The sequence below is a fragment of the Suncus etruscus genome, chromosome 9 (genome assembly GCF_024139225.1).
Source record: "Suncus etruscus isolate mSunEtr1 chromosome 9, mSunEtr1.pri.cur, whole genome shotgun sequence".
NCBI classification, from domain to species: domain Eukaryota; kingdom Metazoa; phylum Chordata; class Mammalia; order Eulipotyphla; family Soricidae; genus Suncus; species Suncus etruscus.
The window spans coordinates 12,592,035-12,609,468 of NC_064856.1; the positions used below are offsets into that span (position 1 = coordinate 12,592,035).

General features: G+C 37.8%; 1 protein-coding gene and 1 non-coding gene across 2 annotated transcripts in view; both read left to right on the forward strand.

Annotated features, from left to right (window-relative positions):
• RAD21L1 (RAD21 cohesin complex component like 1) overlaps positions 1 to 17,434 on the forward strand; it is a 40,119-nt gene that overhangs the window by 7,860 nt on the left and 14,825 nt on the right. The window contains exons 4-9 of the mRNA XM_049779263.1: positions 1,153 to 1,259; positions 4,304 to 4,474; positions 6,047 to 6,139; positions 9,268 to 9,372; positions 15,592 to 15,818; positions 16,019 to 16,118. Coding sequence (XP_049635220.1) covers positions 1,153 to 1,259; positions 4,304 to 4,474; positions 6,047 to 6,139; positions 9,268 to 9,372; positions 15,592 to 15,818; positions 16,019 to 16,118 — 803 coding nt within the window. The remainder of the gene's footprint in view (positions 1 to 1,152; positions 1,260 to 4,303; positions 4,475 to 6,046; positions 6,140 to 9,267; positions 9,373 to 15,591; positions 15,819 to 16,018; positions 16,119 to 17,434) is intronic.
• Positions 17,150 to 17,282, forward strand: LOC126019341 (small nucleolar RNA SNORA51). Its single transcript, XR_007499067.1, has one exon. It is a non-coding gene; the product is annotated as a small nucleolar RNA SNORA51 (small nucleolar RNA).

The following is a 17,434-nucleotide window of genomic DNA, read 5'->3' on the forward strand; positions in this document are numbered from 1 at the left end:
AAGGATTGAAGAGAGAGAAGGATAGAATGACTAATTTATGACACAAGAATGGAATTACCTAGGAATTGTGAGGTTTAAGAGGGATGGAGGAACCAAGTGTACTCAAAGGGCTGCAGCACACCCAAGTTCAATTTCTGGAAATACATGGCCCTCTAACTCAACTTGTGTAACCGTGATGGCACCCAACTCTTTTGCACAAGTCATTGAACTGTGTGAATAGAGCTAAAAGTGACACCAGAATTCCCTGGACTAGGGAGTCTCTGTCCCCAAGCCCCTGCCGAAAGGGATAAAGGCAGTATAAGGTTTGGACGTGTTAATATCTTTTCTTTTTTTGTTTTGTTTTTGGGCCACACCCCGTGACGCTCAGGGGTTACTCCTGACTATGCACTCAAAAATCGCTCCCGGTTTGGGGAACCATATGGATGCCGTGAGATCAAAACTCCATCAGTCCTAGGTTAGCGCGGGCAAGGCAGACGCCTTATTGCTTGAGTCACCGCTCAGGCCCTGGACATGTTAATTTCTTATTTTTGGAAGATAATGGGAGAAGTGAGGAGTATGAAATCCAGAGCCTTAATACAATGCAAAGCATGCACTTTAGCACTGATCTACATCTATGGGCCTGGACATAATTTTTGAGAAGATTATTATACATTTGGTGAGTATGTAGTTAAATATCTGGGTCAAAAATCAAGAGAGAGGTTTGAAATAACATCAGGGAAGTAAATATAGATTTAAAGTAGAAAGTGATGTGAGGGCTGAATACTGCCTCATTGCCTATAATTAAAGAAGATGAGGAAAAACCAATAAAGGAGATGGAAGAGGTACAACTAATAAAGAGGGAGGAAAACCAAAAGTGTTCTAAAGATCAAAGTATTCTAAAGACCAATAAAAGAATATGTTCCATAAGAAAGGAAGCAAAAATCTATCTCAAATGCTGTTTGTTATGACAATTAAGTAAGTATTGAGAATTGTCTGTTGGATTTGATGATATAAAGATCATTTGTACATATAATGTAGTCCTAGTATGTATAAATTTTAAAATTAAAATTTTTATTTTATAATGCATCCATTTTTGTTTTAGTGATTATTTTTAGTATCTTATAAAAGATATTGTATTCTGTACATTTTTCTCACTCTTGTATTTCTCCATAGTGGTACAGAAGTTTCAGAACATTTTAATTTGAACCAAAGTAAGCCTGAAGACATTACACTTCAGGAAGATTATAGTAATGATCTACTTTACCAAGCAGGAAGCTTTGGTAAGAATATTTAAAAGATTACAATAAGTTATCATAATTATATTTGCATATTATTGCAACAATGCTAATAGAAATTTATTTTTTAAAGATCTATTTTAAAGATGCTTCTAAGCATCTTTAGAATGAGTATTTTTATAAACATAGCCCTCAATAAATTTCTTTTTTTTTCAATAAATTTTTATTGCCTTTTTATAGCACAGGTGTCATACCAAGTCTCAATATTAGGTTTCATTTTCCTCCTACTATGCATTCATTTATGGAATACATAAATATATATGTATTTATATATATGTAAATATATATTCTGTGTCAAATTCCACGAACATAGGCAGTATGAATTTTAAAGATGCATTTTCCCCTCAAGGAGCTTCAGATTGAGAGACATGCATTCAAATAATTGTTTGCATATAAACAGTTGGTTTTTTATATATAGCATTATAGTTAAATATATATACAAGGTTATACATGTGAGCTGCATAGGATGCCTTCAGGATATGCTATTTACTCCAACATATGATATAAATCGTAAAATGACAAACTTTGAAAATAGTTTAGAGAACTCAGAGGATTATTACCGTATTATATAAGCTTTCTTTGCTTTACTCTCTAATATATTTTCCTCTAGTCGATCAAGTATCTCACCAGATAACCAATTCAATTTAGTTATTCTCATTTATGTGTCTCCTTCAAAAATACAGGAAAATATATTTTTAGTAGACTGATAGACCTGGGTTTGATTCTGACATTTTTCTTTAAAGTTTTTTGTTATAACACCATTATTTACTAAATTGTTCATAATACAGTTATTTCAATAATTAAATGTTCCAACTAATTCCACCACCAATTTGGCCACCAGTGTGTCCCCAGTTTCCCACTCACTACCACAGCCTGGGGTTAGTGCCTTGCAGACATAAACAAATTTACTTCATATTTTTGTTGCAACACAAAGGAAATTGAATTACCAAACTTTAGATCAATAAGAGTCAATATATAATCATTATTTCATCTTCCATAGTGTTACTAATTTTATTATCTAGAATTTTACTGAGTTATGGTTGGTGTTAATTCAGCCCTAGTGTTATTTCGGATCACTGAGGTGCTCTATCAGAATTGCTATAATCCTACTACTAAGCTGTTACTACATGAAGTTCTGAGATGTCACATGACCATGTATACATAAAATATAGATTTGGAATAATTTAGTGTCTTGGCAGTTTGATTTAGTTCAGTTATGGAGCTGGGTTATTTCTGTGAGAGGGTGTCGGATGTGCCTGCGGGCCACTGTGCCTTTAGGTAGAAAGGGGAATCTATAGGGCAGTCTCAGTTCTGAGAAGGTCCAAGAGTTGTCAGCCTAGACCATTCTACCTAGGAAGACTTGGAACCATCAAGTTCTATCGAAGATTAGTTGGGGACCTAGGCCAATTTTCTGCCAGCAAGATGGTGGGTGTTAATTGGGTCTATGAGATTTCCAATAAGATACTGTTACTACCCTCGTACAAACAAGAAAACACATTTACAGAAAGATGTTATTACTTGCACAAAGACAGGGTCAAGCATAGAGGAAACCATGATTATTTATTCATACTGAAAATTTCACCTTCAACTTATATCTTATAGAAAGGACAGCAGAAAAAAAAGAACAACTTTTATTATGCTGAACCAAATATCTGTTCAATAGTTGAATAATTAAAACAATATTCAACTTATTTTTATCTCTAAGTTATCTGTGATAAGATATAAAAGATAAATGAGTTGAATTCTCTTGGGGTTTGCCTACATCTCAATATGCCTTACATATGTACTTTCTTTTTTTTTAATTATCTTTATTTAAACACCGTGATTACAAATATAATTGTAGTTGTATAATTACAGTCATGTAAAGAACACCCCCCTTCACCAGTGCAGGATTCCCACCACCAATTTCCCAGATCTACCTATTCCCCACCCCACCTACACCTGTACTCAAGACAGGCTTTTTTTTTCCCTCATTCATTCACATTGTTATGATAGTTTTCAGTATAGTTATTTCTCTAACTGCACTTATCATTTTATGTGGTGAGCTTCATGTCATTAGCTGCACCTACATGGGAGGATGGGGGGAAATAAGGGTAGGGACTGAGGCAGTAAAATATTAGAAATGAGCTTTGTAGGGCAGTATCAAGGTCCCAATACAAGATGGATATTATGAATATATAGAATATGTGCACACAATACTATCAATATGAAAACAAAGAGAAAAAATTTCCACTGACTGTCCCAATATAAACCAGTGCTAGAACAGCCTGTCCTCCTCCCAGAGCACATTCCCATTAGTGTAGGGAGAGATAGGGGGAAAGCCTGTTGACCCCTATAGAGTCTACTTAGACCGGTGCCCAGGGAAAGACTGAAGTCCAGGGGAGAAAAACCCTATACCTGGCAAGAGCTGGTCTCCAGAATCAAGGACGAAATCGGAAGCCAAATGTCTGCCCGCCCTCCTTCCCATGCACCTCCCCCCTGGAGTACGGAGGGGTGGGGGAGCCTGAGGACCACTAAGAGTCCACCTGAACCCACTTCTGGCCATCTGAGCTGGCACCCAGGGAAGGCCTGGAGTCAGGGGAAAAAGACAAGAACGGCTGGGGGCCTGCCAAGCCTCCCAGCACTCCCCAGGTTAGGGAGAAAGACTCTGGTATGGGGCCTCCCCAAACCCCATACCTGGCAAGAGCTGGTCTCCAGAATCAAAGAGGAAACCGAAAGCCAGATGTCTGCCCGCCCTCCTCCCCATGTACCTCCCCCCTGGAGTACGGAGGGAGGGGGGAACCTGAGGACCACTAAGAGTCCACCTGAACCCACTTCTGGCCAGCTGAGCTACATATGTACTTTCAGTTCTCTCCTTTCTAAAGAAGCTAGTAAACTTTCTTGAGTGTTTATATCACTCTCTCCTTTCTCATATTTCTTTAAGCAAAACTATGTAATATAAACAAACAAAATAAGATAAATGAATTTCTTTTAACCCCAACATTTTATATTTGTATAACTCACTCAACATTTATGCTGTATTTGTTCAGGGGAGGAATCTGAAATTCTCAGAAGACATAGCTTCTTTGATGACAACATCTTGCTGTATTCTAGTGGTCCTTTAGTTGAACATAGTTCTGAAACTATCATTGGAGGAAAAACTCTGTTCTGTGAAGGTAGAGATGGATTTGGAGATGAAGGAACTGCAGTAGAAATGATTGGTATGCTTTAAGTCATACAAAACTTGGATATTTATGTTCATCAAAATACTGAAATACAGTAAACTTATTAGATAGAATTAGCATTTAAGTTATGTTTCAGGGGCCAGAGTGATAGTACAGAGGAATTGGCATATGCCTTGTACATGGCAACCTGGGTTCAATTCCTGGCAACCCATATGATGCCAGAGCCCACCAGGTGATCCCTGAGCACAGAGTCAGGTCTAACCCCTAAACATTGCCAGGTGTGGTCGCCAAAACAAACAAAACAGAACGGATATTCTTCTGAGTCATTAAATAAATACATATTATATAAATGTCCAGATGATATGGCATATTAAACATTTGGCTAGATTTAAGTAGTTAGCCAACTGTTTAAATATATCATCCACATAGGTTATGAAATACTAGTTTTCTATTCTTAAAATTCCTATATATTAGAAATAAAGGTATGAAACTAGCATATTCCCTACAAAATATGCTAAATAGTGTGTTAGAAATCATTTGTATTTAATAAAAATTGTGGGACACCTATATCTATTTTTATATTATTATAAAGTAATCATAGCAATGGTCAGAAACTTGAAAATCCAAACATGTATATTTTAAAGATATTGGCATATAGCCAATCTTATAAAATTCTCTGAGGATTGCAATCTTTCTGAAATCTCTACCAAAGGATTTTGAATTTTCTTACTTTTTATTTTAAATCTAATAATTTTTATTTTTTGTTTGTTTTATCTTTTGGGGGGCCCACTTCATGGTGTTCAGGGCTTACTCCTGGCTCTACACTTAGGGATCACTCCAGGCATGGTTCTAAGGACTGTATATGGTAATGGGGTGCTATGTGCAAGGCACGCACCCTACCCACTATACTATTGTGTAAGTGAGATTGGTGAAGTCAGATCCCAGGCAAGTAGAGTTCACAGATTCAAAAACTATCCACAAGCCACTTCTGAGGGAATAACTCCAACAACCCTTTATTTTTTGGTGAGGAAGGGATATTTATAATGTGTCTCAATCAGGTTAGAAGAAAAATAGAAAAAGTAAAAAAACAGAATAAATACTCTGTTTAAAAGAAAAAATAGGATGTGCCCTTTATCTAGGGAGAAAACAGGATGTTTGTTCTGTCTAGTAAGAAAAATAAGATGTTTGCATGTTAGGCTCTGTGTGTTTAGCTATACAGTAAATATTTCCTGAATAGACATCTAAAATATTTTAATAAAATAAAATTAATATATAAAATTTTGTATTATTCTGCATAAAGTGACTATGTAAACAATCAAATTCATTAAGAACTTTCATTTTGAGACCAGAGAGATAGCATGGAGGTAGGCCATTTGCCTTGCATGCAGAAGGACGGTGATTCAAATCTCGGCATCCCATATTGTCCTCCAAGCCTGCCAGGAGTGATTTCTGAATGTAGAGCCAGGAGTAACCCCTGAGCACCAAAAAAAAAAAAAAAAGAACTTTCACTTTGTATTCTTCAAAATTCGTTGCATATAATGTAAATGTTTTGTGAGAAAATGATAGATTCAAGTTGGTATGACAAAACTATTCATTGTGTCCTTCAAGATAATCTTTTGCAAGATAAGAATATTTTTTCAGAAGACATGGATTTGAATGAAGAAATCCCCCTGCCGCGTGAGCTTTTACAAACAACAATAGGTATGTTGAATTTTTATTTCTATAAAAAGTGAACAGAAGCTAATATTCAAGTTAAGTTTAGAAATTCAGTGGTTAAGAAACTTCATAATATGGTGAAAATAATAAAGAATACTGTCTCAAACTCTTAGTATGATTCTAGACAATATAGAAATAAAAATATATGATATACTGGGGCTGGAGCAATAGCACAGCGATGGGCATTTGCCTTACACATGGCTGACCCAGGACAGACCTGGGTTTGATCCCTGGCGTCCCATATGGTCCACCAAGCCAGGAACAATTTTTTTTTTTTTTGGGTTTTGGGCCACACCCAGCAGTGCTCAGGGGTTACTCCTGGCTGTCTGCTCAGAAATAGCTCCTGGCAGGACAGGGGACCATATGGGACACCGGGATTCGAACCAACCACCTTTGGTCCTGGATCGGCTGCTTGCAAGGCAAACACCGCTGTGCTATCTCTCCGGGCCCAAGGAACAATTTCTGAGCACATAGCTAGGAGTAAACCCTGAGCATCACCGGGTGTGGCCCCCAAACATATATATAATATATAGATATATAGATATATAAATACAATGATTGATATTCAACCAGATTTGGGTTTATTTGAAATGTGAACGTATTTGAATACTCCCACAAAATGCTTATTTTTGGGGCTGGAGAGCTAGCACAGGAATTAATGTGCTTGCCTTGCATGTAGCCCACCCTAGTTTGTGTTCCTAATACTCCATATGCTTCTCAAGCAACCACCAGGTTCAGTTCTGAAGGAATAGTCCCAGAGTGCTGTTGACTTAGCATAAACTTTCTTCCCATATAAAAAAGAAACAAACAAACAAAATTCTTATGTTTTGGGGACCAGAGATATAGCACAGCAAGTAGGGCGTTTGCCTTGCACATGGCCAATCAGGGTTTGATCCCCGGCAGCCCATATGGTCCCCTGAGTCTGCCAGGAGTGATTTCTGAGCAAAGAGCCAGGAGTAACTCCTGAGCGCTGCTGGGCATGACCCTAAAAAACAAAATAAAAATCTTATGTTTTCGGGGCTGGAGAGATAGCATGGCAGTAATGTGTTTGCCTTGCACGCAGTTGATTCGAACAGATGGTGGTTCGAATCCCAGCATCCCATATGGTTCCCCGTGCCTGTCAGGAGCAACTTGTGAGCACAGAGCCAGGAGTAACCCCTGAGCGCTGCTGGGTGTGACCCAAACCCCCCTCCCCAAAATCTTATGTTTTAAAATAATATTTTAAAATAATAATATGTTGCATGGTAAAATTAATAATTTTGAATGAGTATGGTTATTGTTTATAGTAATGCTATATTTAATCATCTACATATGATGGAAAAAATTTTAAATGAGAGATGTTTCCTTTTTTTTGAGAGATGTTTTCTGTATGAAACTTTTGTGTGAGTACCTCAGATAACTTGAGGTCTTACAACCTGATTTTTCTTATAGTCTAAATTTTTAAGAACTTAAAATACCAGCTGGAGAGACAGTACATGAGTTTAAGGAGCTTGCCTTGCACATGCTTGACCCTGATTCTATTCCTGCCACCATATATGGTGGTGGACCCTGTGGACTTCCAGGTGTAACCTCAGAACATAGAACCAGTAGTAACCCCTGAGCACTGGTGGGTATGGTCCCAAATCCCCATTCTTCAAGAAAAGAATTAAAGTACCATGAGGAATTTTATGAGATGAGAGATAGTTCAATGGTCTGGAATACATGTTTTGCATGCATGAGCACTAGATTAGATCTTTGACACCACATGATCCCCCACACACTGTGCTAAGCATAGTGTTTACAGTAGCAGAAACCTTCCCATCCCCAAGTTCTATTAATCTATTTTATTTTTCAGCCTTTTGATATTACATTTGCTTTTTTTAAAAATATGAAAATAAAGGGGCTGGAGAGATAGCACAGGATCTAAGGTGGTTGGTTCGAATCCCGGTGTCCCATATGGTTCCCCGTGCCTTCCAGGAGCTATTTCTGAGCAGATAGCCAGGAGTAACCCCTGAGCGCTGCTGGGTGTAGCCCAAAAACCAAAAATAGAATAAAATAAAATATGAAAATAAATAAACAATTAAAATATAGTTATGATTCTTTACTAGGTCAACTAATAAATTATTTAACAGAGTAGTACTAAAAGATTTAAGCCCACATGTAGTCATTTATTGTGATAACCTAGCCTTATATATCATATGTGCAAGATACTGTGGGTGTATCTGAGCCTCTTTAAGTCAATATATTAAGTACACAGTTCTTTTTTTTTTTTAATATTTTTACTTAAAGAAAGCGTATCACGGGGCCGGAGAGGTGGTGCTAGAGGTAAGGTGTTTGCCTTGCAAGTGCTAGCCAAGAAAGGACCGCAGTTTGATCTCCCAGGGTCCCCCCAAGCCAGGGGCAATTTCTGAGTGCTTAGCCAGGAGTAACCCCTGAGCATCAAATGGGTATGGCCCAAAAATACAAACGAACAAAAAATAGAAAGTATATCACATAGTTGATATAACTGATCATAATACATTTGTTTCAAGATGACAGAAAGCAAAGTTATTTAAAAATATAGAAAGAAAATAGAAAAACTAAAAAATAAAATGGAAGAGAAGAAAAAGTTTAGTAGCAAGTATACTTGTGAAAATTATTGTATCTCCAATAAAGTCATTAATACAGGAGCAGAAGGTTTAGTAAGCTCTTTTTTAAAAACGATAAAGAAATGCAATAAAAAGATGTGTGTGTGTGTGTGTGGCAGTTGTTGTTTGCATAGGCACAGCAACATATGGGAGAAACCTTTGGCCTAAAAACAGGGAGACCTTACCCATGAAATAGTCTGGCATAAGACTGACTCCAGGTTCCAGGCATACAAGGTTGTCCAATCCTGAAGTCTTTCTCTGTGTTCCCAGTAAAAGCTCTTCACAATCACTGTTGTTGCTGTCAGGTTTCTGTAGTTAGAGATCCTGGTTTCTTTAAGTACACAATGCTAAGAAGTCAATTGAATTCAAGAATTCAACTAAGAATGCCCCTAGCATATATTAGCAATATAAACCTTGAGTTAATTTATCTTTTACTTTATATTTTAACTAGTTCTTTAGCTTATAACCATTTCAAAATAATTATTTTATGATAATATTGATTAATAGAACCAGACCCAGAGAACATATGTCTTCATATAAATGAGGAAATGAATGGAATCACACAGTCAAATGAAGAGGAAGGATTTTCCCTTGAACCAATTGATATTTCAGGTTAGAGTTTTTATTTTTATTTTTCAAAAGCTTTTACAATGTCAAATTTTTATTATAACATGATTTACCATGTTATTCATAATACAATTGTTTCTGGAATTAAATACTTAAACATCAATCCTACTACCATTGTGCCCTCCCCTCCAACCTTGTCTCCAGTTTACCATCCTTCACAATATTTCATATTGTTTGTTATAACACAAAAGCAAATGGAATTATCAAAACTTAGGTCAATAGGGGCCAACCTGAAATAATTATTACTAAGGTAAGGATTGTGGGTTGTGGTTTGTACAGGTTGAGCCTTCTTCAGTGTTACCCTTTTGGCTTGGTGATCTTGATGGTCTTCTGTGTAATTTTCCCACATATATGCTATGATCCTATTTGGTTGACACTACTACAAAATTTTGAGGTTTTTCATGGTCACGAGTGGTCACATGATTCAGTATCTATAGATCTAGAACAAATTTGGTAGCTTGGAAATTTAATAAGGTTAAGCTGGGCTGTTTCTGAAGGAGGGATTTGAGCTTGGCTAGACTGTTATGCTTTCAAGCAGAAAGGTGGAATCTGTTCCATGCATTCTGAGGCCTCAGAATTTTCAGCCTGGATCAGACTACCTAGGAAGAGCTTATTTTTATTTTATATATACTTTTGTTTACTGTGATATATTTGGATGATTTGTGAAATATGGGGTAGTCAGCCTACTGCTAACATTTTGTAATATAAATTTAAGATGACCCTTTCATCATATTCAGTACTAGTTAAAATATATTTTTAGTTTTGGAAAGTAGAAATTTATTTTATTTTATTTTTATCCATCATAAAATTGCAAAGTTATTCATGATTGGGGTTCAGGCATACAATGTTTTAACACTAATCCTTTCACCATTGTCCATTTCTCTACAGTGTAGAGTCTACACTATTCGTGTAGAGTCTACACTAATATCTGCCCCAGCCCACTCTATTGCCTACTATCCACTAATCAGATTATATAGAGGCACTATTTTTTTGTTTGTTTTTAATTTTTGGGTTACACCTGGCAGTGCTCAGCGATTACTCCTGGTTCTATGCTCAGAAATCGCTCCTGGCAGGCTCAGGGGACCATAAGGGATGCCGGGATTCGAATCACTATTCTTCTGCATGTAAGGCAAATGCCCTATCTCCATGCTATCTCTCCGGCCCCAACGCACTATTTTTTTTTTAAATAAGTTTTTACACTGTGTTTCACAGTAGTGTTACTGATAGGATTTATTTATAACACTTTACTACCTTTGAGCACCACCTCCCCTTCCTGGTTGAACACATCCCTCCATCATAGTTATTACCCCCTCCCTGTCCTTTCCTCTACCCTCATCCCCTTACTAGTGGCGTTATTCCTATCGAAGACCAGTTCTTGTGGTCTTTGTCACCATTGTCTTTGGGCATTTGTTATTCCATTATTATGTTTCCTTATATCCCACATATGAGAAAGATAATTCTGTGTCAGTCTTTCTCAAACTTTACTTACCATGATAACACCAAATCCATCCATGTAGCAGAAAATTATATGATTTTATCTTTTCTTTTCTCTCTCTCTCTCTCTCTCTCTCTCTCTCTCTCTCTCTCTCTCTCTCTCTCTCTCTCTCTCTCTTTTGGGGGGGGGGCACACCCGGTGATGCTCAGGGGTTACTCCTGGATATACATTCAGAAATCTCTCCTGGCTTGGGGGACCATATGGGACGGCAGGGGATCAAACTGCCATCCATCCTAGGTTAGTGCGTGCATGCATGCATGCAAAGCAAACACCCTACTGTTTGCGCCACTGCTTGCGCCACTGCTCCGGCCTCAATTTTATCTTTTCTTATGGTTAAATATTCTATTGTCTATATGTAACATAATTTCTTTATCAGAAAACTGGAAACTTTAAAACCAAGTTCAATCCCAGTAGTTATTTATTTAGCCTATATTAGACAAAGAACTAAAGAAGACATACCATATTTTCCGATGTATAAGACGACTTTTGAAATGAAAAAAAGTCAACCAAAAATCGAGGTCATCTTATACTCCGAGTATATCCTGAAAAACGTTTTGATATACTGCTAAACGAAAATCATCTGGATATTGCCACAAAATGAATTTTCCAACTCGATTCTGCACCAATCACTGCAAGGCTGCTCGGACCACCTCTCTGACTCAGCCAATCCAAGCAGGCTTTTTATGCATGCAAATTATACAATGTTCTGTACCCGAATCTATACTGTAAAAAGCCTGCTCAGATTGGCCAGAGTCAGAGAGGAAGTCTAAAATTAGGGGGTCGTTTTATACGCCGGAAAATATGGTATGTCTGTTTTGTTATTTTTCTACTTCTTTTGGGGGACGTGGATCACACCCAGCAGCTCTCAGAGGTTACTCCTGGCTCTACGCTCAGAAATAGCTCCTGGAAGGCTCAGGGGACCATATGGGATGCCGGAATTCGAACCACCATCCTTCTGCATGCAAGGCAAATGTCCTACCTCCATGCTATCTCTTTTCTTCTTTTAATGGGTCACACCTGGTGGCACTCAGGAGCCACTCCTGGCTCTGTGCTCAGAAATTGCCCCTGGCAGGCTCGAGGGACCATATGAAATGTTGGGGATCAAACCCTGGTCAGTCCTGGGTTGGCCACGTGCAAGACAAATGCACTACCGCTGTGCTATTGCTCAGGACCCACATCTGTTTTTTAAAGCTTAATGTCTGATCAGGAAGTTAAATAAACATAAAAATAAATAAAAATATTGGAAACAGGGGCTGAAGCAGTGACGCAGCAGTAGGGTATTTGCCTTGCAAGCAGCTGACCCAGGATGAACCCAGTGTCCCATATAGTCCCCAAGCCAGGAGCTATTTCTAAGCACAGAGCCAGGAGTAACCCCTGAGCATTACCAGGTGGTCCCCCCCCACAAATAGGACACAATAAAAAGGACTGGAGGAGGGGAACTATGACCTTTAATATTTGACTTCAAGCATTTTTTAGGTATAAGAAATTCATAAAGTAACTAGCCCGTTTAACATCTTAGTTGTAACATAATTGAAATGAAATTCAGTTTACAGAATCAAGCATGCAAGAAATAAAGCATTCAAATTTATTTTCTTTACAAAATTCAACTCTGAACCTCAATTATATTGCTGTCAAGAATTTCAATTTTCATAGCTCCTCTACCTACTCTAAGTTGTGTAATATCAAAACTTGGGGGGGGGGATATAGCAGATAGAAGGAAACCTCTCATTTGCTACACCAGTTTGTGGTGCTCGCAAATATAGCCTTCATAACCTCCAGGTTATCTCACAGCTAACTCATCTAAAATTTTGACATGTTACAGGATTTTACTAAAGGTTCTAACTCCTTCTACTATGTCTTAACCCATTCTGAGAAACCTAAACTTCCCACTCCATGCATGCATCTTTGCAAGATATCTTCGCTGTTATCTTGGCTGGGTATTTGTGAATCCAAGAACAGTCCCCAGAATGAGAAATTACTTCCCATCCCCTTGTCCCCTTTCGGGGGAAGACCTTGGAAATATTTATCCGCAGCAAATAATAATCCACACAGACCAGAACGATAGGGTTTAAAAGATCGGGCAAGGAGAGCCAAAGAATCCTCCTGCAGCCAGCAGCTTTTCACAGAAGGACCCCTAACTCCTGTCCCTCCAGCTATTTATTCCCAACTCCACAGCGCCCCACCTGGAAGGGTTAGGTGGGGCAAAAGTCACAGAACAATCCTAAGGAGACACTTTTATATACAATTCCAAGAATCATCTTATGGAAACTTTTTCATATGCTACACATCTTTGCTAAGGAAAAGCTTTCTACCTGATAAAATTAATTCAATTACTCTTGAACCTAAATCTTCTGAGGGGCTAAGATGCAGGAAGAGTACAAACTGGACATATATAAATTAATGTTTCCAAAAGTTATTCTAGTAACAGAACAATAGTATAGAGGGTAAGGTGCTTGCCTTGTATGTTCCCCCAAGGATCACCATCCATGATCCCTGAATGCAGAGATAGGAATAAACACCGAGCACATCAGGGAAATGCCAAAAAAGACCTGTTATTTTGTATGTATATATTTATATATAAGGAAACTCAAAATTGAATGGCTAAGGTCCAAAGAGATAGTATAAAAGTTAATACACTTGCCTTGCAAGTAGGAAGCTCCAGTTCAATCTGTAACACTAAATATAGTTCCCTTCTCCCCACCCCTAACCCCACCCCAAGAACAGTCAGAAGTGATCTCTGAACAGAGAACTAAGAGTAAACTCCGAGCATCATTGTGTATGGTCCAAATTAATTGTCTTCTCTCACGGTATACTCTCTGATCTACATTTTCTCAGTTTTCGGCTACAATCCCCCTCTAGGACCTAGAGCAGTGGTCAGCAAGCGGCGGCTTGCGAGCCACATGCGGCTCTTTACACTTTTATTGTGGCTCTTCTGTGTGCCTGGCAGCTGCTCCAGGAGTCAGGACTCTGTTCCTAGCCTGCCCTGTGTGCAGGCCCAGTGTCTGGCTCCACACAGCTCCAGTCGGGTCATGTGGTATGGGGGCGTGGCTTTCTGTGTGACGCCCATGTGTTGAGGCTGCATGCTCTGTCTGCTACCCTCAGAAGAAGGTGTTCACTATGCAGAATTAACAAATGATCAGTGGATTCAAAAACTGTATTTCATGGTGGATGTTACTTCACATCTAAATCAGCTTAATCATAAACTACTGGGGAAAGGAAACACAATTTTTTTTATGTTAGAAGTTATTTCGTTTGAAAACAAATTATCTGTTTTCGCTCAAGATTTTGACAGAGAAACTTTGATTCACTTTCCAAGCCTGTTGAAACATCCCCAAGAAAATAATTCTGATATTGACATTGCCTATTTTAAAACAGCACTTTTAAATATGAGGGAAGCTTTTCTCAAAAGGTTTCAGGATTTCAGAAACAGCAAAGTGACATTGGCCTTTGTTAAAAAAAAAAAAAAAAAAAGAACTCTGGGTGCCACTGTAATGAAATTAAATTTTTCTCCCTTTAATATCGACATTGGCAACTTTGAAATGCAATTGCTGGATTTAAAAAACAAAGAACTGTGGAACTCGAAATTTGAACGTTTTTGTGCTAATTTAGAAAGATTGGAGAAACACAAATGTGCACAAGCGGTCTGCTTTGAAAGACCTGGAGAAGGAAGATATGTTGATTCTTAACACCTGGAATAGTATTCCTGACTCATATAATCAACTAAAAAAGCTAGCGATTGCTGTTCTTTCCTTGTTCGAGTCTACATGTTTATGCGAACAATCATTTTCAATCATGAATCTAATCAAGAGTAAATTGAGAAATCGTCTCATCGATGAGAACCTGGAATTGTGCCTAAAACAACAGCATACAAACCTGACTTACTCTAACTATCCAAGGATATGCAAGGCCAATGTTCACGTTAGTGTTTGTGACTTTGTCAGTGATTGTCAGGATGTAATTTTCTCTACATTGTAAGGCAAATTTTACGAAATTTAACGTTATCAATAAATAATATCATTCTAAAGTTTTTGTTTTATTAGTTGTGTTATTTGTTCCTTTCGATCTATGTGGATACCTGCATGCAGAATATTCTCAATAAAAACTTACTAAAACTAAAAACAGTGTACCATCCTATGTATTTTTGGTTTTAAAATTTTGGCTCCCAAATAAATTTCAATCGTGGTTTTGGTGAGATTTGGCTCAGTTGAAAAAAAGGTTGTCCACCACTGACCTAGAGGAATAGTGTGGGAACTTAGAGCCTTGCAAGTGTATAGTCACAAGTTTGAAGCACCAGTGTACCACATGTACATGTACAGCACAGTACATGTACAGCAACTCTGCTGTCTGTGGACCTTTCTAGCTGTGTGTGGTACACATCCATTTTATGAGGTGGCACACATTTGTGCTTATTTATTTTGTTGTTTCAATTTTTTAATTGAAATTCTTTGGTTTAAAATACTATTAATAGGGGCTGGGAAGATGGCGCTAGAGGTAAGGTGCCTGCCTTGCAAGCGCTAGCATAGGACGAACTGCAGTTCGATCCCCCGGTGTCCCATATGGTCCCCCCAAGCCAGGAGTCTGATTGGATAGCCAGGAGTAACCCTGAGCGTCAAACGGGTGTGGCCCAAAAAAACCAAAATAAATAAATAAATAAATAAAATACTATTAATAATGGTTTATCTACATTTGTGCTTACTTTCTATATTTAGACATTGCAGGGAAAAGAAAAAGTAAAAAAAGGAAGTTGCTCATAGATCCAGTCAAGGAGATTAGTAGCAAAATTATGCATAAACAACTTACTTCCTTTGCGGACACACTCATGGTTTTGGAACTTGCCCCTCCTACTGAAAGACTGATGATGCAGACAAAGAAGGGGGGAGTGGAAACACTTCTGTCAACTGCTGCACAAGATTTGACTCATGCTAAACTGAAAAAGGTAACATTTGCTTTGCATTTACTTGGGTATGATATTGGGTGATAAATAAATAAATTTACATTTATATCTATATAACTCAATAAAATGTAAACTTTTAGATTAACTTTACAGGTATGAGTTATAGTTTGAACTTGTAGCATATATTTATTGAACTTTTTCCTAATATAAAATTTAAAAATAAAAATGTGTAATTTTTGCAGTTATTTACAAATTGTTTTCTGTCCTGTGACTTTAAACTTGCAAGAAAATTTAAAAGGAATGAATCAGTAATGAACGAAATGGAAAACAAAAACTTAAAAGGTGAGACATCCTAATTCTGTTGGGTTTGAGGGAAGGTTGCAGTAACACTTTAAAATGAAGATGTTATTCAACTCCCGATTTACTATTATAAACGTTATCTTGAGAGAAGTATTTGAACTTTAGAAATAATTTTGTTAGCACTGCTTTTAATTGCAGATTAAGTTTTGTTTAACAGGCGACATATAAATTATTTTATCTAAGACTATGTAGTCTTTTTTGTTTTGTTTTGTTTTGTTTTTAGGTCACACCCGGCAGCACTCAGGGGTGACTTCTGTCTCTACACTCAGAAATTGCTCCTGGCAGGCTTGGGGGACCATCTGGGATGCCGGGATTTGAACCATCGACCTTCCACATGCAAGGCAAATGCCTTACCTCCATGCTATCTCTCCGGCCCCCTAGACTATGTAGTCTATTAAATTCTCTATACCTTTCCCACCCTCGAATGCAATACAGATATTTTTATATCTAGTAGGATAATGCATTACTTTAAAATAACAATGTGGTGGGCATATAGTCCAATGGAATGGAATGCATAATTTTTATGCAGGAGCCCCAGGTGGGAACCATTCCTGACTACCTCAGTTGTGGTCCCATAACCCAAAGTAATGATAATAGCAATAAAATTAACTATTGTTTAAAATAAGCCATTTCTCAGTTACTGAGAACTATCATGACAAAATGTGGCTGAATGAGGGAAGTAGAAAGCCTGTCTAGAGTACAGGCCGGTGTGGGGTAGGGAGGAAGGATACTTGGGATATTGGTCATGGAAATGTTGCACTGGTGAAGGATTTATATATATATATATATAAAATAAAAAAAGAAAAGGGGCCAGAGAGATAACATGGAGGTAGGCCATTTGCCTTGCATGCAGAAGAACGGTGGTTTGAACCCCGGCATCCCATATGGTCCCCCAAGCCTGCCAGGAGCGATTTCTGAGTGTAGAGCCAGGAGGAATCCCTGAGTGCTGCCGGGTGTGACCCAAAAACCAAAAAATAAAAAGTTTAAAAAAAAAAAAAGAAAAGAAAAGATAAGGCCTCCCAATTCTTACCACAGGCTGTGTTCTTTACACTGACTGTATAGAAAGAGGAGGTACAGTAAATGCATCCCATATACACCTCAACACAGGTCCCTTGCCTGGTCTGTATTGTGAATTGGGGGACAAAAAAATAAAATAACCCATTTATAAGAAAAACCTCAATTTAGGCAATTAACTTTAGATATTTCTATATACATAAAATATTATTATTAATATTACCATTATAAAGGAACAATAAAATCAAATTTTGTGGCAAGTCTACCTTTCTTTTCAGATCACC